The sequence below is a fragment of the Acomys minous genome (assembly GCF_964271855.1).
Source record: "Acomys minous genome assembly, chromosome: 20".
Lineage (NCBI taxonomy): Eukaryota > Metazoa > Chordata > Mammalia > Rodentia > Muridae > Acomys > Acomys minous.
Window position 1 is genome coordinate 8517284 of NC_140502.1, and position 24840 is coordinate 8542123.

At 52.3% G+C, this 24840-nt stretch overlaps 2 protein-coding genes across 6 annotated transcripts; one reads left to right on the top strand and one right to left on the bottom strand.

Moving 5' to 3' along the window:
• Window positions 1-3515: 3515 nt before the first annotated feature.
• Window positions 3516-19237, top strand: CNOT3 (CCR4-NOT transcription complex subunit 3). 5 transcript variants are annotated; one of them, XM_084770924.1, is made up of 18 exons: window positions 3516-3889; window positions 9159-9233; window positions 9336-9403; window positions 9621-9695; window positions 9838-9927; window positions 10147-10275; window positions 10372-10467; window positions 11504-11726; window positions 11818-11951; window positions 12459-12515; window positions 13842-14223; window positions 14304-14427; window positions 15282-15480; window positions 16219-16318; window positions 16410-16608; window positions 16823-16955; window positions 17580-17705; window positions 18867-19237. In XM_084770924.1, exons 2-18 carry the CDS (start codon window positions 9209-9211, stop codon window positions 18963-18965), a joined length of 2259 nt encoding a protein of 752 aa, XP_084627050.1. In that variant the 5' UTR covers window positions 3516-3889; window positions 9159-9208; the 3' UTR covers window positions 18966-19237. The 5 variants fall into 5 exon arrangements, with proteins under 5 accessions (XP_084627050.1, XP_084627054.1, XP_084627053.1 ...); XM_084770928.1 differs by having other exon boundaries at window positions 13842-14043; XM_084770927.1 differs by having other exon boundaries at window positions 3517-3889; window positions 11507-11726.
• Window positions 19195-24785, bottom strand: LENG1 (leukocyte receptor cluster member 1). The gene is made up of 4 exons (XM_084770929.1): window positions 24590-24785; window positions 22504-22686; window positions 21415-21659; window positions 19195-19496 (listed from the first exon to the last, which is right to left on the bottom strand). Exons 1-4 carry the CDS (start codon window positions 24719-24721, stop codon window positions 19277-19279), a joined length of 780 nt encoding a protein of 259 aa, XP_084627055.1. The 5' UTR covers window positions 24722-24785; the 3' UTR covers window positions 19195-19276.
• Between the last annotated feature and the right edge of the window lie 55 nt (window positions 24786-24840).

Here is a 24840-nt window from a genome sequence, read left to right on the forward strand (position 1 = left end):
AGATCTGTCTGGGGCTTCCTGGCCCCAGTTCCTGTCTCTAGGCCTTTGCTTGTCTACCCGCTGTCTTGATCCGAGTCCCTTGTGCATCTACTGGGGGAAGCCCTTTGTCCATCATTGAATGTCCCTGGCCTGGCTTGTATCTGACATTGCCAGCACCAAGTGGAATGGGATATGAAGATGTGAATCTCAGAATTCAACATGCTACAGGATGGTCTGAGGGCTCACTAAGACATGGCTGCTAGTCCTAGACTTTGATTCAGTTTTGCTAAGATAGAGCTCAAAAAATGTGTATTTCAGCCTGTAATCCTAGATACCCAGGAGATTTGAAGTAGGAGAGTTGGAAGTTCAAAGCTACTTCTGGGCCAGTCTGGGATGTACGAAAAGCCCTGTGTTAAAAGAAGAGGAGGAGGAGGAGGAGGAGGGAAGAAGGAAGAAGGAAAGAAAGAATTTTTAGAGCTGGGAGGGAGAGGTCTAGTAAGCTTGGCAAGGTAGCACTGTTGGTAAAGTGCTTTTCATAAAAACAGGAACCTTGGGAGGCAGAGACAGGTGGATCGCTGCCTGGGGCGTGGTCCTGGTGAGTGGCCTATCTAGAAGACAAACCCCAGAAAACAAATGAGCTGCTGACTTGGCCTTCTCAGCACACATGCACCTGCACACAATATAGTCCTGTGCGTATGTACATGCACACACTTCAGGAGGGAGGAGCTGGCTGGAGAGATGGCTCATGGTTAAGATCATTGGCTACTCCAGAGGACCTGGGTTTGATTCCCAGCACCCATATGACAGCCCACAATGATTTATAACTCCAATCCCAGAGGATATGACATCCTTTTCTGGTCTCTCTAGGCATCAGACACACATGCGGTACACAGACATACAAGTAGGCTAAACACCTATACATACACAATAAGAAGTTTTAAAAAAAATTTATTATGAGGTCTCTGTCTTCACACACACCAGAAGAGAAAATCACATCCCATTACACAGAGTTGTGAGCCACCCTGTGGTTGCTGGGAATTGAACTCACGACCTCTGGAAGAGCAGTCAGTGTTCTTAACCACTGAGCCATCTCTCCAGTCCTACAATAAAAGTTTTTAAAGGGCCAGGAATACAGTCCAATACAGGGTGCTTGCCTAGCGGTGTCAAGGCCCGGCCTCAAAAATTTTAAAAGGGCTGCCAGGTATGATGGCACATGCCTTTAATCCCAGCACTCCCAGGCAGGGGCCAGATTTCTGTGAGTTGGAGGTCAATATAGTATACATAATGAGATCCTTAAGGCCGGGGGCAGGAGCTGGGGTGTAGTGGTACACACCTGTGTTTCCAGCAGTTGGGGAATGGAAGCAGGAGGACCAGGAGTTCAAGGTCATCCTCTACTACAAAGCTAGTTCCAGTGCCGCCTGTCCTATATGAAATCCTGCCCAAAAAAGAGAGGCAAGAAGTGAGTAGGATGCTTCCCCAGCATGTGGCTCAAATCTCTGTGCTGGAAAAGAAAAGTGCATTTCCGTGTGATATTTATGGTACTGATGTAAGGACCATGCTTTGAGAAGAGCCTTTGGTAAGTGCTTTTTACATTAGCTGCACATTGGCATTACCTCAGGGAGAGAATAATTAGTTCCCAGCTCCAGAGATTGATGCAACTATTGTAGCATAACCCTGACATCTGGATTCTAACCCCACCAAAACCCCCAGGTGTTTCTAAAGGGCAGCTAAACCTGAGAATCATCACTGTGTTCTTGGGACCATCAGCATGCTCCAGGAGCTTGTTAGAAAAAGCAGAATTGGGGACCGCCCTAGATAAGCTGGGTCTTAATAAACCGGCACGGGATTCAGAGCCCACACGAAATAGTAAAGCTATACATGAATAACTAGAAAGAGGATGGAGAGGGGTGTTAGAAAAATTTGGGCAAACACAGGCCCCTAGGGTTCACTTTCTTAAGTCTATGTGACCCTAGGAATATGCATGAAAAATTATGTGAATGTGTGAACCTAAGTGCACCAGCAGATGTGCTAGGTTAGAAAGTCAGATCTGGAACTGGAGTTATACCCATGCGAGCCACCATGTGGGTGCTGGGAACAGAACCCCTTTGGGTCCTCTTCAGGAAAGTGTTAATTGCCGAGCCACCTCCCCAGCCTTAAAAAAAAAAAAAAAAAAAAAAAAAAGCCGTTTCCCCTTCTCTTGCTTCATGCCATTCTGATGGGGTGCAATGCGCGTTCTCTTCAAATTTGGATTTACCTTATTTTCCTCCATCTGGCAGGGAGAGAGAGAGAGAGAGAGAGAGAGAGAGAGAGAGAGAGAGAGAGAGATAGTTCCCAATTAATGAAAATGTGGTGCTCAAGTTTTCAACACAAGTCATTGCTCCGAGTGTTCAAGTAAAAAGCTACGGAGTGCTTTCTGAGTGCTAAACATCGAGAAATCCAAAGACGGAGACACAAATAAGTATACAAAAACGGCAGGAGTGGAACAGAATTAAACCAGAGTGGCTCACCAGGGTGGTCCGAGAAGTTTTTTCCCTAAGAAGCGTATCAGAGCTCTAAAGAGTAGTCATTACAGATGTTACCGAGATAGGTTAAAGCGCGGTTTCCTCTGCAGCTAACTTCTAGAATACCAAAGAAACGGAGCTAACAGGAGAGCGTCCCACACTCTGCTCACTTCACCAGAGACACGACAGTTCTGTGCTTGTGTGTCCATGTCCCTGATTCCGCCTTTCCTTCTTCCACCCAGAAAGCACTGGGTTTTACAGAAATTCCAAGCAGAGGTACTTGGGGAACGACTATGAGAATCAGAAAACAGCCAGGACCACAGGCAAAGGGAAGGATGCTCCGAGAACCACACCTGTCGGCAGCCCCCTCCGTTACTAGCTACCCTATTGGCCACACTGAGATGAAAAATGCCAAGGGAAGGGGAGGGGCCTTTTCGCCTAGCTCCGCCCCTTAGGTCTGGCGGCTCTTTTGATTGGCAGATGACTTGGGCTTAATGGCCCCCCCCAAACCCCCCCAGGTATCTGCCTGTCGGCCCCCCCCCCCCCCCAGTTAAGCGTCCCTTAACACCCACCCTCCAAACCTTCTGTCGTTTCCCCCCCACCCCTTACCCATTTCCATGACCAGCCAATGAGTCCAGGGCAGAATCTACCTCGCAGCCAATCACAGCTGACTTCAAACTTGACGCACGGCTTCCCGCCCCTCACCTGGACTCCTCCCCGCGGCCAATTGATTTAGGAGAAGGGGGCGGACACACCCAATCAGAACGGCACAGCCCTCCTGATTGACACCCAGGCCCTCGCGCTGGCGTGTTGTGCTCTGAGGCGGGGAGGAGGAGGAGGAGGAGGAGGAGGAGGAGCCGGGAAGCAAACCCCGAGCCAATCCAAGCAAGCTGAGCGGGAGGCCAATCGAACGCCGCGCCCTGCAGCGAGCAGCCAATCCCAGGGAGGGGGCCGGCCTCATCCCCGCCAGGAACCAATGGGGCGTGCCCGATGGCGCAGAGCGACGTGCTGCGGGAGCAATGACGGACCTATATTCGGGGCTCGGGGGCGGGCCGGCGCCAGAGACGAGAAGAGAGGAGGGGGAGGCCTCCTCCGTCGCCGCCATCTTGGACCGGGCCCGTTCAGCTTCCGTGGAGCCGTCGGCAGCCGCCGCCGGGCCTTCCCTTGATTCCCCGATTCCCCTACTCGGTCGTCTAGAACAACCCCGGGCCCACTTCCTCTATCAACAACCCAACCCCACTTCCGGCTTTCGCGCCGTCTTATCGCGATAGCGCCCGGGCTCGGGGCGCGAGGAAAGAGGAGGAGGAGGAGGAGGAAAAAAAAAAAAAGGCGGCGGGCGGGCGCTCGCCTCTGGTTCCCCCTCCTCGCCTGTCGCGGTACGCTCCGCAGCGGCGGCGCCAGCTCCTGCGGTGAGAGCGTCAGGCTCGACTGGGCCGGACCCCTTCTTCTTCCCCTCTTCCCCTCAGCGCCGTCGGTCGACTTCCCGCTCCGCGACCCCGCCGCCTGTCGCGACACGGCCTCAGCTCCCGCGGGGCGCCCCCGGCCCTGTCCTGGCCGCGCGCTCGGGCCTGGCTTCGGCTCGGGCAAGGCGGGGACCCTCTCCTCCACTCTCAGTCCTCCCCGCGCCCCGGCTCCCGCGTGGCAGCGTGCCGGCCCCGGGTGCGAGGTGCCCGCCCTCCTCCGCGTCTGGCTGGGCTTGGAGCGATGGGCGCGCAGCGGGGAGCGGGAGGGGGGGGTCTTCATGCTCTGGGTTTTGGGGGGCACACTCCTGCAGGCATGCCCTCCCCGGGAGCTCCCTTTGCGAGCGTTGCCTCGGTGCACTCGAGTTCTCCAGCTTGTTGGTGTCTTGATGGGGGAAGCCTCTTTGGAAGAGATGGATCTTGTGGAGGAAAAAGTCCCCAAGACCAGAGGGTGCAGTTCCCTTTGTGAGTTGGAGCTTAAAGCCAAAGTTTCCACCTTGTCCTCAAAGCTCTGGCAGTGAAGTCTCCTAGATGTCCCATTCCACTATTCTTTTAAAGAAGCTTGCTTTTTTTATTTTTTATTTTTATTGAACACTCCCTCCCCAAACCTTGGATTGATTCGGGACTGTCCACCGTATTGCTCACTTCTTGACTTCCTTGTCTTTTACATCTTTGAGGTAGGGTATCAGCGGCCTCTAGCTTTGGGCATGCCAGCTCCACTTAGCTGCAAGCTGTCTCTGCCTCCATGGATTCGGCTTCCTAGTGGTCTCAAGTCTGCTGGTATTGTGTGTGGTGGGAACAGTTTAGCTTTCCTGGGTCTGTGTCGGTGGAATGTGAGCTCCCGTACAACTTTCAGTTGGTGCGTTTCTAATGTTGGGACAGGTCAGAGCGTCTCTTCCAGACAGCTGCATCTCAGTTCTGAGACTATCATCTCCTTTTAGGATTATTAGTCTTTTGGGCAAGGGTGTTCTTCCCTGGCATCCCCTTCGCCCCTCATCACGTGGATTGTTCTCTGCGTTTCCATTCTGGGCTACCCCAGCCCGTGTGTCTTTGTGAGCCCCCATAATTGAAATCTACTGGGTGGAAGCGATGTTGCAGAGCTAGAGGGGGTCCATCTCACCCCCTTGGCACCCTGTAGGCATGCACGCGTTCCTCGCCTAAGTCTTCTGCTGTGCAAGGGGTGGTCTTTCTCCTTGTAGTTAGTTGTGTTGTCTTTGTAGGGTAGTGTTGTCACCTGCCTTCTTTGGTGTTGGCGTCATCCCCCTTCCCCCCTTGCATTCAAGATGGTCACACCCCCTGTGTACCCAGTGTGAAAGTAGACTGTCTTGGATGGGAGTGCCTCTAGCTAGTGAGACTCCTCCTCTGTTACTTTTCTGTGGGTCTAAAGTGAAGGTACCTTGTGCTGTGTCTGAGCCTCGGGAGAGAGACCACTGTTGTCATTTTGCTTGGGGATGACTTTTCAAGGTGTGGCTTCTTCATTCCCTACCTTTGGTGTTGGGCCTCTCCACCTCTGACCAGGACCTACTTTATCCACCTCACAGAGCCTCCATGTGGCAGGGCCAGCATCCTGTACTGCGTTCAAGTTCCACCTCCAGGGCTGCTTGCTACCACACTCCTGGCTTTAGTGTGAGTCCTCTTAGCTGCCCTGTGCTGTCTATGCTCCGAGATGCTTGTGTGGTGCTCAGCAGTACCAGGCTTCAGGGTTAAAGTTATATCCCTCATCAGGTCTCCGTGTGATGATCTTGGCACCTGTGGTGAGAAGGCCTGTCTATTGCTTTATTGTTGGCTCCTGCTGTGAGTCCTAATTTGAGGATTTGCCACAGCCTTGGACAGAGGATCCTAATGATGAGCCTCTACTTGCGCCAAGAGGCCCAGCTTCCTCCATGATGCTTGAGCCCCTCCACCATCTGTGCATATGTTCTGTGTGTAGGTGCTTGCCTACCTCAACAGGGCCCTGTCTGTGGTGATGGCCTCCTAGGGCAGGTCTTGGGAAGTGAGGTAGGCACCAGCCTCCTTTGTGTCTGCTGAGCTTCTGAGGTCTGAGGTGAGTGCACCTTCTTAGCGTGGAGTGTGTCTTTTGTGGAGAGAAAGGTACTGCCTCCACTCTAGCTGAGGCTCCAGCCTCTGAGCACAAATTCCTGGGTCTGTGGTGCACCCTTCTGCCAGTCAAATATGGTATTCTCTAATCACACCTGTGCCCACTTTGATAGCTGAAGTACATTACGTCAGTTCTTTTTTTTTTTTACTTTTAAAATTTACCTTTAGTCTATGTGCATTTTGCCTACATGCATGTAAGTGTGCTGCATGTGTGCTGTAGCTGAGAAGGCTATTGGTGCCTCTGGAGCTGGAATTACAGACAGTTGTGAGCTGCCATGGGGGTGCTGGGAGCTGAACCTGGATTGTCTACAAGAGCAACAAGTGCTCTTAACTTGTGAGTCACCTTCTGCGCCTAATTTTTAAAAGTATTTTTTGTATATGTGTGCATGTCTTGGCAGAAATGTGGCAGTCAGAGGAAAACTTAAAGAAGCTGATTCTTTGCTTTCAGGATTTGAGACCTAGGATTTGAGTCCAGTCTTATAGCAACCACCTTTACCTACTCAGCCATCTCATTGGTCCTTAATTATTTTTTTATTACATTTATTTGTTTTTTGAGCCTCTGTAGTCTCAGAATACAGCTCAGGATGGCTATGAGCTCTCATTCCTGCCCTGTCCTCGCAAATGCTGAGGTTACAGAAGTGTCTCGCCATACTTGGCTCAGTTTTTTCACCTGTACTAATCACAAATGGTTGGCAGCCACAGCATGGGACACTGCATCCTGAGTTCCTGGATGGCCTGGAACTCACAGAGATCTGCCTGCCTCTGCCTCCTGAGTGCTGTTATTATGCAGCACCAACCCTGGCCCAACATTTGTTTGTTTATTGTGCATGTGTGCGCGTGCTCTTGGACATGTACAAATGCAGGCAGCATACATGTGGAAGATAGAGGACATCTTTTGAGAGTTGGTTCTTTCTCCCGTGTGAATCCTGGAGATTGAGTTTAGGATGTCAGGCTTGCTGGCCAGAAACTATGCTGAGCCAACTCACTGGCCTTTTATTACCCTTGTTCATTGGTACTTTGCTTCTGGCCCCTTTAGGAGTTGTGGGGTTTTGTTTGTTTGTTTTTGTTTTTGATGCCACAGTACTGTCCTCTCACTGCAGGATAGTATCACTTCTCCCCTATGCTGAAGTTCCAGCCACTTCCCTGGAACTAGGGTAGAGGCTCACCTCCTTAGGGTTGGTATGCTTTGTCCAGGTAGCAGTGCCTTCCCAGAACCATCCTGCAGGCAGGCTCATGGGACAGAGCGGGTAGTGTAAGCTGTTGTTTAACATTCCTTCTTTCCCTGGTGTAAAACAAAAATGGTGCTGATAGATATTAGAGTCAAGACTCACTCCTGGGCAAGATCTTGAACACCTGCTGGTATCCAGGCAAGGCCCCTGGATCAGAGGTACCTGTTCCATTTCAGTCTTCTCTGTGTGGCTCTTTGCTGAGTTCTTTTGCTAGTTGATTCATCTTCCTGAAGATCCCTGATGTGTGTGGTGTGTCGGCAGTCCTTGGATGAGAATGCTGCCCCCCTCCCCCAAATAGATCCTTTACTGAAGAGATATCCAGCAGGGACCCTACAGAGTTAATTTTTAAAATTCCTTTCAGAGGAAGTACCAGCCCAGTCTGCTCTAGGCCTCTTTTTCTAAATCTCCCTAATGCAGTGTCCCATGCTGTGGCTGCCAACCATTTGTGATTAGTACAGGTGAAAAAACTGAGCCAAGTATGGTGGGACACTTCTGTAACCTCAGCATTTGAGAGGACAGGGCAGGAATGTGAGTTCATAGCCATCCTGAGCTGTATACTCTGTCTTGTAAAAGGAGAGGTTCTATTTTATCACTGCACCGGTTATAGTGCATTAGGTGGCCCGCTGTCCTGCGCTTTGCAGCATTTCCCACAGTGCACCTTCTGTTAAAAAGATTTTTCTGGGTATGCCTTTCCTCAGTAGTAAGGACCCTCGATCTGGCTGTCTCTGCTCTGATGGCTAAGAGGTACATTGGGGCACTCCTGCCCTCTGTCAGTCTAGTTCTCAGACCCTTTTTAGTGTACCCACAGGAGGAGGCACAGCTTCTGCTAGCAGCCCAGAAATCCTCTTAGTATGACCCTTCCTCTCCAGGTTCTGTTTCCGTGTCAAGTTTTGTAGTGTGGACTTCCTGGCCTACAGACCTCCCCTCCTCAGTACTTTGTCCTCAGGCCTCTCTGAATTGAACTCAACTTCCTTCAGAACAAAAGTAGGAGCCTCTGTAAAATTTGGATTCTGTTCTGATGGGTTCATGTTTCTGAGTCTAAATTGCTAGTCTATCAGATACGGAATTCCTCCATGTGTGCAGATCCGCTCTCTCACAGCTAAGGTACCTCTTCACTTTCTTATCTTGGTAAGATTTCTATCTTCTTTTAGCCCTCTTTGAGGTGCTGCTTCCTGCACTCAAGTTTATATAACCATTTTTAGTGTCAGGCTCTTCTGGTGAGGAGCATTATCTGTTCAGGGGTCCAGGATTCTGCTGTGGAGTACATTTCTTGGAAGTGTTAGACCTTCTTTTAGACATCCTGCCCTGTCACGTATGAGTGGGTCCAGGTCTTCATAGCTGTAGAAGTCCCCTGTCACCCTTCCCTTTCAGCTCACACCTGTATAAACAGAACCTTAGCCTTTCCAGGAGCCGCCAGCCTCCTGTATTCCCTGACTTGCCTGGCGTGGCCTCGCCCAGTCACCTCTACTTCTAGCCTTTCTGTTTAGAAAGCATCATTCCCAGGGCTAATGCCTCCACCTCAGCAGTCCACCTGTGTGTGCTGCATGTGCTCTAGTGTCATCTAGAGGACAGATCCTAAGTCAGAGGTCCACAAGTCAGATACAGTATTCTTTGTTTCAACGGTTTCCCAGAATCCAGTGTGCTAGTCTCTGTGCTGGGCGGTTGAAGGAATGGAAGAGTAGACCAGATGGCTCATGTAGCTGGGGAGTAGCTACATAAAAGAATGTTTGCATGGGCAAGGCCCTGGGTCTTATCATGAGGTGGAAGAGGGCAAGTAAATGCTTCTTCCCTCTACCATCACACCTATCCCATGATTCTCACCTGAATCCATGTGTCTGGGTTTGGACCAGCTGAGGAATAGATGTTAAATCCTTCCCAATTTTTCCCAACAGCGTCCGTTTCCAAGAGAGTATGAAGAGAGTGCGTTTGTAGGGCAGGGAAGATGGCGGACAAGCGCAAACTCCAAGGTAATAGAGTACCTACTGTTCATGTGACCAAGTGCCCGCCCCCCGGGAATTTCTCTGGATGGTTGCTACCTTAGGATATTAACAGTCTTCCTCCCTGGGCAGGTGAGATTGATCGCTGCCTGAAGAAGGTGTCCGAAGGCGTGGAGCAGTTTGAAGATATTTGGCAAAAGGTACAGAGCCTAGGAACCTCACAGTCTGGATCTGTGGGGAGAAGAATCAAGAAGCTCAGGGTCTTGGGGGTGTTGACCAGGGAAGCATCTCTGAGATCGACTATGGGGAGGGGGTCCCAGATTTCCCAGCCAAGGAAGAAAGAGACTGGACCTTTACTGCTTTGGCGAGTTCTGGGCAGCCACTCTCACATTGACTGCTGAATTCTTCATCCCTCAGCTCCACAATGCAGCCAACGCGAACCAGAAAGAAAAGTATGAGGCTGACCTAAAGAAGGAGATTAAGAAGCTACAAGTGAGGGGGCTGGGGCTGGACTCTTGTGTCCTATGGGAGGGGGGATGGGAGAGTGGACTGCTGGGTCCCAGGGAGAAGAGGTCACTGAGGGCCCCAATTGGCAGGTCTGCAAGCCTGATTTCTCTGCTGTTTCTCCCGTCAGCGGCTGAGGGACCAGATCAAGACATGGGTAGCATCCAATGAGATCAAGGACAAAAGGCAGCTTATTGAAAACCGCAAGCTCATTGAAACGGTAGGAAACCAGAGCCTGGGGCTTTCTGGGGTGGGGTTATGGTCAGGCTCCTAAACCCTAGAACGCAGAGGTGGAAGAGCCACTACAGAGTCCAGGGAGGAGTAATGTCTCTACAACTAAGGGAAGGGCAAGATGATGGCCCTGGGCTTTTGTAGCAGTGCTGGTCCTTAGAGCTCCTGTCCATCTCTGAGAACTCTCCACCAACTGTGCTCTCCACAGCAAATGGAACGGTTCAAAGTTGTGGAACGAGAGACCAAAACCAAAGCTTATAGCAAGGAAGGCCTGGGTCTGGCTCAGAAGGTGGACCCTGCCCAGAAGGAGAAGGAAGAGGTTGGCCAGTGGCTCACGGTGAGTGGGGACAGAGAAGGAAGTGAGCACATGGACCCAGACTTAAGTATGTATCAGGGACTTAAGGATAAACCCCTTTCCCTTTTCTCCCCCCAGAACACCATTGACACCCTAAATATGCAGGTGGACCAGTTTGAGAGTGAGGTGGAGTCACTGTCGGTACAGACACGCAAGAAGAAGGGCGATAAGGATGTGAGTGGGGGGCACCGTCACCACAGGGTAGAGGTGGACGTTTCCTGTGAACAGGGGGCATCTGGAGGCTCAAGATACACCTGGGGTAGAGGTTAGAGAGGCAGGATGAGGCAGCCGAGCTGGCTGAGTGGTATAGGGAGGAGGTGAGACAGGATCCTGTCCTATCTGAGTAGACAGTGGGGCTATTGTTAGGGGCAGTTTGGGTGAAGATAGACTTAGGTTCAGCTGTGACCACAGAGTAAGTGAGGCCTGAAGGAGCAACCACATTGGGAGGCTGCATAGCACTCCAAAATCCCCCAGGTTCTTAGGAGGTGGGTGGTGTGTCTCTGAGAACTAGTGGCTGTGGGATACCTGGGAATGGATGGTTTGCCAAAGCCGAATATTAGGATCCCGGGTCTTACACTTTTAGGATTATAGGGTGTGAGTTTAGCTATGTCTCCTTACTGGTGTCACCAGAGAAGGAAGTTGAGATGGAATGGAAAGTAAGGTATGTCGTGATTGGTATGACTACTTGAGAACCAGCTACCCAGGGACAGAGAGGAAAGAGTGGGTCCTTGACAAAAGGAGAGATTTGGAGGTGACACTAAGGAGTGAAGCTGTAAAGGGAATTGGAAGCTTTGAGAGGAGCCAGAGCTCCCTGTGGCCGCTGATGGTGGTAGACTGACAACAAGTTTCCTTCCCATGGCTCATCCTCATTATTGTCATCATTGCTGCAGTGAGACAGGATGTATATTCCAAGCAGAGGTCAGAATGGGAGGAGGCCAAGGTGCAGGGCCCGCAGAGGCATCTCAGGGTTCTAAGGATCTCCAGAGCCCATAGGGGTTTGAGGACAGAGAAGTGGATCCTTGAGCTGTCACCTCAAATTGATCGTCATTGGGACAGAGGGTGGGCAGACTCCTCACTGCCCCATGCTAGGAGTGGCTGGAATGTAGCTTTTGGGGTACTCTGGGGATAGGGGACTGAGGACAGGTTCTGTGGGGGCAGGAGGGCCGGGCAGGTGCTCTGCAGCCCCTGAGCCTGGCCCTGGGCTCGCCAGCAGAAGCAGGACCGGATTGAGGGCTTGAAGCGGCACATCGAGAAGCACCGCTACCACGTGCGCATGCTGGAGACCATCCTCCGCATGCTGGACAATGACTCCATCCTGGTTGATGCCATCCGCAAGATCAAGGATGATGTGGAGTACTACGTTGACTCATCCCAGGACCCCGACTTTGAAGAGAATGAATTCCTCTATGACGACCTGGACCTCGAGGACATTCGTGAGGCCCTGGGCTGACCTTCGTGGCACAGAGGGTGAGGGCAGGAGGCATGGCTGTGCCAGCTAAGCATGCTGCTCCCCTGCCCCCACAGCACAGGCGCTGGTCGCCACCTCCCCCCCCAGCCACAGCCACATGGAGGATGAGATCTTCAACCAGTCCAGCAGCACGCCCACCTCAACCACCTCCAGTTCTCCCATCCCACCTAGCCCAGCTAACTGCACTACGGTGAGTGTCTGGGGTCCAAGGAGGTGGGCATGGAGGAGTCGGAAGCCCAGTCTTGTCTTAGAACAGCTAGGGATGTAATGGCTGGCCTTTTTGTGCTTTAAAGGCCCTAAAGCGAAAAGATAGACCCGGGTCTCTGCTCATGGTGCATGTAGGTCTTCCCTGGTTGGAAGTTGCAGGGGTGGATGGGGGGCTGTTTGAGAAGGTGAGCAAGCAGCTGGGTGTTTCCCCTCTGACAGGGATTCAGGGCTGACCTTTATAAAGAAAAAGGTTCCTGCGTACTTCACAGGATGGGAGTTGAGTGCTGGCTTTCAGAAGACTGTACTAATGAGCTCAGATTTAGAATTTCAGGTTGGGTGTTGAAACAGTTCTGAAGCACAAGGCCAGTCAGGTTCGGCCTATGAGAGATGAAGAGCAGGAAGGGCCCTAACCTGCACCCTAAGGAAAGGGTTGCCCTATGTGTCGGCGCCTGGGAGGTCACAATTTTTAACTCTGTTTTCCCAACCTTAGGAAAACTCTGAAGATGACAAGAAGAGAGGCCGCTCAACAGATAGTGAAGTCAGCCAGGTGGGTCCAAGCCTGAATCTGATGCTTGTCACTTGTTAATTCAGTGGTCTCCAAAATTACTGAAGCTGGAGGGCTGGCCACAACGCTGGGCTCGTGGGATAGTGGCGTGCCAGAACAGTGCGGCCCTGAGGGCAGGCTGATGACTGCTGTGGTTGAGGTGGCCTGTGTTCTGGCCCGATGGTACTGTGGGCAAAGCAGGTCACACGGGTGCTGCGGCAAGAAGCTTGGAGGTGTGAGAGGTGGACCTGTTGGGCTGGGGACCTGGCCTTTGTAGTCATTCTCTGCGGGAACTAAGCAAGCCTGAGGGGTGGTCAGAAAGGCAGACTGCTGTGTTGAGCTGACTGCAGGAAACAGTTCCAAGAGAGGAAGGCACTATGTGGCCCTTCTCTGAACTCGTAGCTCTGTCATCCTCTCCTAAGATAGGGACATACTTTAGGAAAAGGAATGTTGTTGAAGGTGCCCCGAGCCCCTCTGGGCTAATGGGCAGCCAGGATAGTCCATGTGGGAGGACCTAGGCAGACAGTGATGAGGCTCATGTGGGGACCAGGGTTGGAAACAGGGTAATGAAGTGAGGCAGAGGCTAGGCCAGGGACTCCTGGGAATGGGCCTAGCTGTGCCACCGCAGGCCCCCTGATGGTCAAGCGGTGATCCCAGGAAAAAGGTGAATGGCCAGTTCCCTGTGGTGCTTGTTTGTCAGAAGTCTAGGAGGCAGTTGGGCGTGGCAGCCTGGTTGTTGGAGCTTAGTTGAAGCAGGGGTGCCCTGGTCATTAAGCTCTGGAGCACTGAATTTTACAGTTCCATGACTAGCTGTAGTAGACCTTTAGCTGACATTCAGAAGTAGCCTGCTTGTCCCAGTTCCCTTACTCTTAATGCCGATAGAACTAATCCCAAATTGAGGCTGGGTTATTTTGTTGTTTTGCAAGAACATCTTGGATTGAACTCTCCAACTAGACCAGGCTAATCTCAAACTCATAGAAGTCTGCCTGTCTCTGCCTTTCAAGTGCATGATCAAAAAGGAATGAGCCACCACTCCAGTTCTCAAGTTGAGGGTATTTGAGTTTCCCTTGGTCTCTTGTCTTAACAACCTAACCTTTGTCATATTTCATGTGGGTTTCAGAGGCAGTAGTACCCTAAGAGGACTTGGGACAGCTGAGTGGGCTGGAAATAAATAGGTCTTAGCATGAGGGTGGTTGAGGTCTCCTGTGTGCCCTAGAGAGTGTGGACAGTTGGTAGTAGGTCAGAGAAGAGTTGGGGAGACAATAAAAGAGTGGTGGGTAGGGGGTGAGGTGGTCTAGTACCTGACCCTCTGTTCTTTCTTCCCTGCAGTCTCCAGCCAAAAACGGCTCCAAGCCTGTCCACAGCAACCAGCACCCCCAGTCCCCAGCTGTGCCGCCCACCTACCCCTCTGGCCCCCCACCTGCCACTTCTGCCTTGAGCTCCACCCCTGGCAACAATGGGGCCTGTACCCCAGCAGCACCTCCAAGTGCCCTGGGCCCCAAGGCCAGTCCAGCTCCCAGCCACAACTCGGGTACTCCTGCCCCCTATGCCCAGGCTGTGGCCCCACCCAATGCCAGCGGGCCCAGCACTGCCCAGCCCCGGCCCCCCAGTGCCCAGCCGAGCGGGGGAAGTGGTGGTGGCAGCGGAGGGAGCAGCAGCAATAGTAACAGTGGCACAGGCGGAGGGGCTGGCAAGCAAAACGGTGCCACCAGTAAGTGGAGGCCAGAGTGGGGGACAGGGCAAGGTGGGCAGTGGCTGACAACCTGTTTACACTTGCCCTTCTTTTCCCAGGCTATAGTTCGGTTGTGGCAGACAGCCCTGCAGAGGTGGCCCTGAGTAGCAGTGGGGGCAGCAGTGCCAGCAGCCAAGCCCTAGGGCCCAATTCGGGCCCCCACAACCCAGCTCCCAGCACCTCGTGAGTTCTGGGATGGCTGGGTGTAGGCACAAGTTCTCATGCCCCCCTTGCTTCAGATTTCCAAGTCCTGCTCTTCTTGGGTAGCCCAGTGTATCCTACCTTCACCTCAGCAAGGGCTCCTGTCCCTGCTTCTTACTGCTTGGGGCCTACGTACATTAGTTCCCAGCTGCACCCTCTTTTATTTATTTATTATTTTTTTATTTTTGGTTTTTCAAGATGGGTTTTTCTCTGTGTATCCTTGGCTGTCCTGGACTCACTCTGTAGACCAGGCTGGGCTCGAACTCAGTGATCCGCCTGCCTCTGCCTCCTGGATTCTGAGATTAAAGCGCATGCCCAGCTTTTATTTATTTTTAACTCAGGTTTCAGACGATGCTGTTTCCCTATTTCTGCTCTGCTCTGAGGCAACCTGATTCCCATGAGTGTGGGGGCTTTTCAAGTAAAATGTCCTAGTCCTCCCTTTCTTTTAGTCTGACGTCAGATTTTAACAGCAGTTTCAAAACACATGCTGAATGAAAGCTCTGCCACCTTGCCTGCCTCATTCCCAGCCCCAGTGGGATTGCACCATGTGCATCTGTGCAAGGTTACTTGTTCTGTGACACAAATTTGATTCAGTCTGAATTTGCCTCAGTAAGAGCTCTGGAACGATCCCATCCCCTGTCTTTTAGCCTCATAAGCTGTAGGGGGGATCCTAAAAACCCTCAGTACCTCTGCTGTGCTGAAGAGGATCACAGAGCTTGGATCCACTTCTGACCACCCCAGCTGTCTTGCCATCTGCTGCTCCTTTTGGATCCCGTATTCTGTGTCCATTTGCCTTGAAGGACTTTGAATCTGAGTATCCTCCATTCTTTGCCCAGAAAGGAATCCAGTACGGCAGCCCCGTCAGGGGCTGGGAGTGTGGCTTCAGGCTCAGGGAACAACTCAGGGGGACCCAGCCTTTTGGTGCCTCTGCCTGTGAATCCCCCCAGCTCTCCAACGCCCAGCTTCAGTGAGGCCAAGGCAGCTGGAACCCTGCTCAATGGTCCTCCACAGTTCAGCACCACCCCAGAAATCAAGGTGAGCTCAGATGTGGGTCCTGAGCCCATCCTGGGATAGGGAATCCAGTGTGTGTACTTCTCTAAGGGGAAAAAAGCATCCTAGAAGTTCTCCTAAGTGGGTGCTAGGGTTTTAGGGTGGTTTTGAAGGGAAAAGATACAAAGTGACACCTTGTGGCAAGGCTCCTGTGAGGCTGTGGGTGGGATGGGGGAAGAGTAGCAGAATGAGCCCCTCCAAGCGAGCTAGGGTGCAGGTCTGTGGGTGCGCTTTGGAGACGGAATAGTTGTACAGAGTGGGTAGAAGACCAGCCCTAAGCTGCTCTACCAGGGAAAGCAATGTGGGGGCTGCAGACCGAACCCACTGATGTTCCCAAGGCGACTGAATGCCCAAGGGATGGCCAACACCATTAAGGCAACAAGAGAGCCTGCAGTTCTGCCAGCCACCTCCCTCAAGATGCCATACTACTGTGGGAAGTCCAGTGGGCAACCAGGCCCCCCACCACCACTTGTGGTGTCCAGCTGTGTACTTTGTAGGGTCTGGTTTCCCCTGAAATGTGTTACAGACCCTGCATTTCCTGATGGTGATCTCAGATTTGCAGCTTCCCTATAGCCATGGTGTTTTAGCATTGTGTATGGGTGGATGTTGCAAATAGGGAACTGGCAACAGCAGATTAGGAAGAGCGTACAGAGGCCAGGCTGTGTATTTTTATGCAGCCATCTCTGCTCCAGGTCCTGAGGCTGGGCCCCTTTCTCTTCCTAGGCCCCTGAACCTCTGAGTTCTCTGAAATCCATGGCGGAACGGGCAGCTATTAGCTCTGGTATTGAGGACCCTGTGCCAACGTTACACCTAACAGATCGAGGTGACAGTCATGGGATGGTGGGTAGGGCAAAGGCCAAAAAGGAGCTGATCCCATCCTCATGAGGGGCCTGGTGGCCCATCCCTCCCTACAGACATCATCCTGAGCAGCACATCAGCACCACCCACCTCAGCCCAGCCACCCCTGCAGCTGTCAGAGGTGAACATACCATTGTCACTGGGCGTGTGTCCACTGGGGCCAGTATCCCTCACCAAGGAGCAGCTATACCAACAGGCCATGGAAGAGGCCGCCTGGCACCACATGCCCCACCCCTCTGACTCTGAGCGAATTCGGTGAGGGGCTGCAGAAGGGGCTGAGGACCGGGACTCCCCCATTCTGAGGGAGGAGCTGGGTCCTGGGTCCTGAAAGACTAAGTAGAGTACTTTTCTCTAAGTGAGGATTTGGCTTGGGCTCCCAATAGCAGGTTGAAGTGTGCTTCTGAACACCCTCCTGAAGGCAGGGCAGGAGCTGGAAATCACCTGGCGCTAAATCCTCACTGGTTCACAGGCAGTACCTCCCCCGGAACCCTTGCCCGACACCCCCCTACCACCACCAGATGCCACCCCCACACTCGGACACAGTGGAGTTCTACCAGCGCCTGTCAACTGAGACGCTCTTCTTCATCTTCTACTATCTGGAGGTACAGCAGGGCCCCTGGGGCAGCCTCGGGCCCCCCAGCTCCGCCGCCACCGCCGCCATCCCCCCTCAGGCTGGAGGGGCGAGGTGGGTGTCCCACTGCGGCCACTGGGACCGCACCCCTTCCTTTCCCAGTCCTGGGCCCCCTCCAATCAAACCTGTCCCAGTCCAAATGCATTCCAGTTGCTCAGACTCAAGGAGAGGCTGCAGGCTGCAGGCCACCTACAGTTTCCACTGCCAAGAGCTCTCGGCTCCTGGTATACACCCTTTAGTTTAGGCTAGCTGCTGAAGTGCAGGAGACACTCCCAAGGCCTCCCTGGAGACCTCTTGACTGAAGTGTCAGCCCCTCCCTGCCCCTTGAGAAGTTTTCTACATCGTCTCCTCTTAGCTTTCATTATGCATTAGTTTCTCTTCTTTCTCAAAGCTTTTCTGAAAGCAATTCTCACTTCCTGTCTCATTTTCTTCTGACCATGGTATGTTTTGTGCTCGCAGCACTGTCTCCAAGTGGACTCTACCCCAGCCGGTCTGTGGTGGGGGCCTGGGTCCAGCCCCAATGCCCTGCTCTTTTCCCCCTGCTGTCTACCCAATTTGGGTACCTTCTGATCTTCCTCTGCGGTTTTTCTCCCAGGGAACTAAGGCACAGTACTTGGCAGCCAAGGCCCTAAAGAAGCAGTCCTGGCGATTCCACACCAAGTACATGATGTGGTTCCAGAGGCACGAGGAGCCCAAGACCATCACAGATGAGTTTGAGCAGGTGAGGGCCCCACTCACCGTGGTCCCACTGGTGTATGCCTAGTGTCCCCAAGCCCAACCCTCAGCTCTGCTGGCCTTTCTTCAAGCACAGTCCTGTAGACTGACCACACTGGTCCCCTACACTGCTTCACCTGTCTTAGGACACTGTCCCTGTCCATTTGTCCACTTGTCAGTGCTTTAGTTCTGAGGAGTTCTCTCTTCCAAAGAGAAGCCTTCCTGCAGCTTCTAATTGCCTCCACTAGGCAGCCCTGGGTACTTTAGTTGGAGTATGGGATTTTCTTGGGGGCATCACCCAAATCCGACCTCCATGGCCCTTTCCTCCTTCATTTCCTGGCAACCAGCAGAGCAGGGACTGAGCATACTTGGGAATCTACTTAGGCAGCCTTCTCAAGTCTCAACCATTAGCTGATTGGAAACCCCATTCTCCCCAAATCCCCTGAACCCTGGTCTGGGTTTGAGCCCAGCTCCTGCTGGGTAATCTTGGGCAAGTCAATCAAAACTCTCCATTTGTTCCCTGTCTGTAAAATGGGAGCAACAGCACCCACCTTGTGCAGTTGTTACAAGGATTAAATGAGTTGATATGTAAGTACTAATTGTGCCTGTTATACAGTGAGCGTCACAGATTTTTCTTTTTAGTTGCTTTCAGTTGGTGTGTTTCACGGTGGCTTTCCCATACGTATTTTCAAGGTCTCACAGAACTCTATTCTGCTCCCTACATTCTTCCATTTCAGATACTTGACCTAGCTTCCTTGCAGTATGCTCTCCAGCCTTACTTCAGGCTTCCTCTCCCACCCATTTGGTCCTTCACCCCAGAGCATTGAGTCACTCCAAATCCCAGTTACAGTGAAGTGTGTGTCCCTGCAGAGCACTGGGATGTAGATGATGCCTATGTTGCATTCACCTGAACCTGTTGGTCCCCATTCCTCAGTGTCTGTGAAGACAAGCCTAGGCCTCCGTGGTGTGTTTTGTGCTTAGCTGGGGCCCTCCAGAGCTGTAGAGAATCCCAGGCTTGGTGCTTGGATGTCACAGTGAAAGCATGTAAGACAATTTGCTTGGCACCTCCACACCCTTGACAAAACTGCCTCTTTTGTCCATCTGCCTGGCCCAGATCTCAGCTCCCCTCCTCGTCCACTCACTGACAACCACCTTCTTCCCCGGCCAGGGCACCTACATCTACTTTGACTACGAGAAGTGGGGCCAGCGGAAGAAGGAAGGCTTCACCTTTGAGTACCGCTACCTGGAGGACCGGGACCTCCAGTGACAACGGTCCCCTCTGTCTAACCCCTCCCCCGCATGCTGATCCCCCTGCCCAGGTGAGGGCCCTGCCCTGGAAGACTGGGGGAGGCCCAAGGCCATGGGCACCCTCCCCCCCAGGAAGCAGGGAAGGGGCAGGGAGGTTTTCTCTTCCTCTCTGCCCTACCCTGGGGGCCTGGGGGCGAGGGCTGCCCCCTCCTCCCCTCCCCAGTGAGGGACATTTTTTGGTAAACCTATTTTCATTTTGGAAAATATTTATGAATAAATAGTTTTATATGACGGCTGGCACATGCAGCCTCTCCTATCCCCCCCAGGGAGTCAGTGGGCAGGAGTGGGGTTCTGCTGGCGGGGGCGCCGGGCCAGCTGGGGGTTGAACTGGGAGTTATACCGCCGCCTCCGTTCATCTGTCTCTTCCTCTTCCACCTGCCCTTGCTGGGATACCTGGCCTTGTACTCTGGCCAGCAAGGCTTCTGCTCTAGCTCTCTCAGATGCTTCCCGCTGAAGACGCTCAGCTCGGAGCTTTTCTAAGGAAGGTGGCCTGTAGGGAGAACAAGAGCGGAAGCATGTGTTGAGAGAAGCTACTGATTCTGGGTCACATGAACAAGTCCTTAGAACCATGTTGGCGTCCCTATGGGTGTGCCTATGATCCTAAGAGCATATGTCTCTCCAGGTCAAGAAAGCACACTGGCCCCTGAACCATCTTCTAGTCAGAAGAGGTCAGCCCATGAGTGCCCCTCTGCAGTTGGTAGAGTCTGACACCTTACAGACGAACATGCTTTTGTTCTCTAGCCACTTTGGCCTTAAGATCCCTTTTCAAAGACTGAGGACTTTAGCTGGGTGTGGTGGTGCATCCAACACTGGGGAGGCAGAGGCAGGCGGATCTCTGTGACTTCAAGGCCAGCCTCATCTACAAAGTGAGTCCAAGACTACACAGTGAAACCCTGCCTTGAAGAAACAACAAAAAAAGAGTGAGGACTTGGGGCTGGGCTCAGTTCCCAATATTCACCACATAGTGGCTCAACTGTGGTTGCAGTTCCAGGGGACCTGGCAGCCTCACAGACATAAGCACAAGCAAAACACTAATGCACAAAGAATAAAAAATAAATCTTTGTCCAGCACCTAAAAGCAGAGACAGTTGGATCTCTGTGAGTTTGAGACTAGCCTGGTCTATAGAGTTCCAGGACAGAAGCCCTGTCTCAAAAACAAACCGAGGCCAGGTGTGGTGGTGCACACCTTTAATCACAGCACTTGGGAGGCAGAGGCTGGCAGATCCCTGAGTTTCAGGCCAGCCAGGACTACAAGAGAAACTGTGTTTCAAAAAACTCCCCAAAGCAACAAACCTGAGGACCAGAGTCAAATAGGGAGCCCTTCCTTCCCTGTGTGTTGCCTTCTGCTGTAGCAATATAAGGTTCTATAAAAGGGTTCTCTTAGTGATTAAAAACAAGCCTGGTGTGGTTTTGCACACCTTTAATCCCAGCACTTGGGAAGCAGGCAGATCTACAAAGCTGAGTACAGGACAGCCAAGGCTATACAGAGAAACCCTGTCTCAACAAACCAAAAACACAGCTGAGTGATGGGTGGGGCGTACACTTTAACCCCAGCACTCATAGGCAAACAGACTGATCTCTTGATTTCAAGGCCAACAGGGCTTACATAGCCAGTTTTAGGATAGCCAGAGGAACATTTTGAGACCTTGTCTCAGAAAAAATCAAAGAAATTACAAGCCTGAAGCCCAGAAAGATTCCCCCCGCACCCCCCTTCTGTGCAGCCTTGGCTGTCCCAGCTCACAAAGATCTTTTAAGGTAGGTTCTATCTATGCTGAACTAGAAAACTGAGCTGGGTGTGGTGGCACACACCTTTGATCCTAGCACTTGGGAAGCAGAGGCCAGCCAGAGGGACAGTGAGATCCTGGCCCAAAGAAAAGACAACTGAAGTGCACGCCTTTAATCCCAGCACTTAGGGAGGCAGAAGCAGATGGATTGCTGTGAGTTCAAGGCCAGCCTGGCCTACACAGCAATCCAGGACAGCTAAGGCTACCTAGAGAAACCTTGTCTTGGGGGGCAGAATAAAAGGGCATCTGGGGTTGGAGAGATGGTTAAGAGCACTGGCTGCTCTTTGAGAAGACCCCTTTGATTCCCAGTGCCTAAATAGTGCTTCACAATTGTGCTACATTTCAGAGGATCCATATGTGGTGCATAGACAAATGTGACAAGACACCCATGCACATTAAAGAAAAATCAGCCTGTATGCAATCATCCACACATACCCTGAGCCATAAGAGAAGATACTACCCTTACAGTGCTAAAGTCTTGTCTCCAGAGGTCCCTAGACCACATACCAAGAACTACTTCCTCCTTGCCCATTTGTGGTACCCAGGCTGGTGTGCTAGGGACCTCCCACCCCCACACCCACCCCAAAGTGTCACTACAGCTCTGCTGTAGGCTGTCTATCCCTACCCTCTGGGCCGCTGTTTCTGAGGCTGCTCCTCCCTGGAAGGATGGCTTTCACTGCTGTGCCTTTTCTTTCCTAGGTGCTTCTGCATCTCCCTCAAGGGGTCCAATTGGTTCTTGATCTTCTCATCTGGGCTTGGGCCTGGAGCCCTTTGTGCTGGGGGGAGCTGGTACCAAGGAGGTTGAGTTTGGGCCTCTGCTGCGCTCTGGCCCAAGTATGTCAAGATGCCTAGTGCTTTCTCTTGCCTCTCCTGTGGAGGAAGAAAACAAAATAGTCTTTTCAGTCACTCTGGAAGCCCTAGATGTGGCAATAAGAAAACCCAGGGCACTGGGTGGCAGGTAGAGGCAGGTGGATGACTCTTGAGTTCGAGGCCAGCCTCGTTTACAAGGTGAGTCCAGGACAGCCAAGACATCACAGAGAAACTAGAAAAAGAAGAAAAAGAAAAGAAAAAGAGAACCCAGGGTCTGTGTCCCTGGAGAGACAGGGCTTGGTAGGCAGAGTCATTTAATAAAGGAAACCACAGACCATTCAAGGACCAGCTTTGCAAAGTGCCAGGGGCTTCTCTCTAGGAGGAGGAAGAAAAGGAGGCCAGTGGCCAGTGCAGTAGTGGAAAGGAGGAAGGGAGAAGTTTGCTTCCTTTGTTCCAAGGTAGGCAGCTCTGGGAGCAGTGGAGGGAAAAACGTGCAGAAAAGCAAAGTGGAGGAGTGACTTCAGTGGGAGACAGACATTCCAGGTTGGATGGGAGACTTAGGAGAGCCACAGCACAGCTCAGTTTGGAAAGCACACATTCCATCCGGAGGTGCGTGACTATGATCCCAGCACGCAGGAGGCCAAGGCACGGGAAGTGAGAACAGGAGGGCACCTCGGTCTGTGCCCTCAAATAAAATAGCTGAAGACTTTAGTCTCATGAAAGAAAGGTTAACATCAGCCACAACTTAAACGCTCTACAGCAGTAACCAGCTTATTAGGTGATACCTTTCAGTCACATTCTAAATTTTCTGTGTGCCCACCGACCACCATATCCTACCAGTTGTTAGCCACAGCCAGCCCCAGCCCTCCACCCCAGGACTCCAGTGACAGGGAGGCCAGCTTACCTTCTCCTGCCGCTTCTCTTCCTCGTGTTCTTTATTTCCTCTAGGCACTCCTTGCCCTTCTTCTAGCAGCTCCCTAAACAGGTCCACAGGGCCAGACCGTGGAGCCCCTGCATCCGCTGCCTCCGGCGGCTCGGGCAGTGCGTTCTGGCGCCTGGCTTTCTTCCGCAGGAATTCTGTGCGGGCCTGTGAAAGAGGTTATAGGCTGGAGGCTACAAGAACGGGCCACGGGCCAGGCAGTGGTAACACACACCTTTGGTCCCAGCACTCTGGAGGCAGACATAGGAGGATCTCTGTGATTTCGAGGCCAACCTGGTCTACAGATAGAGTTCCAAGACAGCCAGGACTAGACAGAGTAACCCCGTCTCGAAAAATCAAAGGAAAAAAAAAACGGAGTGGGGGAGGAGGTACAGAGAGTCAGAAAGGACACCATTTCCTTTTGTTTGTTTTGTTTTTTTCCGAGACGGGCTTTCTTTGTGTAGCCTTGGCTGTCCTGGACTCACTTTGTAGACCAGGCTGGCCTCGAACTCACAGCGATCCGCCTGCCTCTGCTTCCCAAATGCTGAGCATGCCCGGCTAAAGACACCATTTCTTTCCTCATCTTTTTTTTTTCCCCCCTGAGATGGGGTTTCCTCTGTAATCATGGCTGTCCCTGGAACTCACTCTGTAGACCAGGCTGGCCTCGAACTCAGAGATTCACCAGCCTCTGCCTCTCAAGTACTGGGGTTAAAGGCTTGCACCACCACTGCCTGGCTAACACACCATTTCTAACTTGGAAAATGGGTGTCTTTAAACAGTAAATTGGGTTATCACCGAGAAGATCCCTGGCCTGAAACAGAATGCTTCCCAGCCTGGCATGATAATGCAAGAAAAACAGCTATAAAAAGCAACAAACAAACCAACCCCACTCAGTGATACAGGGTGGACATGGCTTGTTCAGCCATAGAGTCCCTGCTTAGTGTATGAAGTTTCAAGTTCAGTCCCCAGCACAAGCATGGGCAGACTCCCAAATTGCTTGTAAGGTAGCCAAACATTGCTTTCTGGCCAAAGGAAATGAATCCCAGGTATGGCTCCAGGTCACCATTCCAATTTCATTAGCCATTTTCCGTGTCGCCCCAACCCCAGGTGGGGTCTTAATTGCTCAGGATAGCCACTCCCAATTCTCTCTCTGCAGCCTCAGTATCTGGGATTACAAGCATCACCAAATCCAGCTACTTTCGATCCCCTCCCCCCCCCCCCCGGGGTTTCTCTGTTTAACAGCTCTGGCTATCCTGGAACTCGCTCTGTAGTCCAGGCTGGCCTCGAACTCACTGAGATACACCTGCCTCTGCTTCCCAAGTGCTGGGATTAATGGCATGCGGCACCACCGCCCGCTACTTTCGAATTTTAAAAAGCCCACACTACTTCTTGATCACATTGGCCAAGGGACTTAAGTGTAAAACAAACTGATGGAGTAATTATTAAAACGTGTGTGTGTGTGTGTGTGTGTGTGTGTGTGTGTGTGTGTGTGTGGTCTTCAATTCCAGTGTTTAGGTGGCAAAGGCAAGCGAATCTCTGAGCTGGAGACCAGCCAGGTCTACATAGCCAGTGCCAGGACAGCCGCGGCTATATAGTGAGACCCTTTGTCAAAGAAAGCAAACCTCTGGGTGTATTAATCTGGGGGAGCAATGAGGGAAAAGAACATGTTCAGCGGCGCGAACCTCATCTTGCCCGCCCTTTGGCTTCCTCGCTGAAGCCGTTGCACTCAGTGCGAAGTGAACGCACCCCTCTAGAGACTCAAAGTTGTTTTTAAAAAAGGGGGGATTCCTCACGTCCAGCGCTCTGCAGAAAGAGCGCATACGTAGCGAGCAATCAGTAATTAACCTGTGCGGGCGACCCCCGAAGTAACCACACTATTTATCCAACTCTTCAAATGTGCTAGTCTCCGGTCACTTCGACTACACCACCGGGGGACTCTAGGAAGGCTTCACGGAAGTTGGCACGGGATTTGCAGAGAAAGATCGCCAAACACACCGATCTGCGCGGCGCCTGACGCCAAGCGACGGGCAGGCCAGGCCCGCCGCGCTTCTGGGCCGGCCCCCAGACTTACCTCTTGCTGAGCCAGCAGCACCCTCCGCTCCCTCTCCTTCTCCTCCTCCCGGGCCTGGGCCTCGTCGCGCCGCACGCGGGCGACATTGTCCTTGTTCCGGACGTGCCAGCTCTTCTTGGGCAAGATATTCATGGCTCGGGAACCGACCTCCGATCGGCAGGCCCAAGCTCCAACACTTCCGATTGGCGCGAGGATGGCCCCGCCCCGTGGTCCCACCCTTGCCTGTGCATTGGTTCTGGGCCAATTATCAC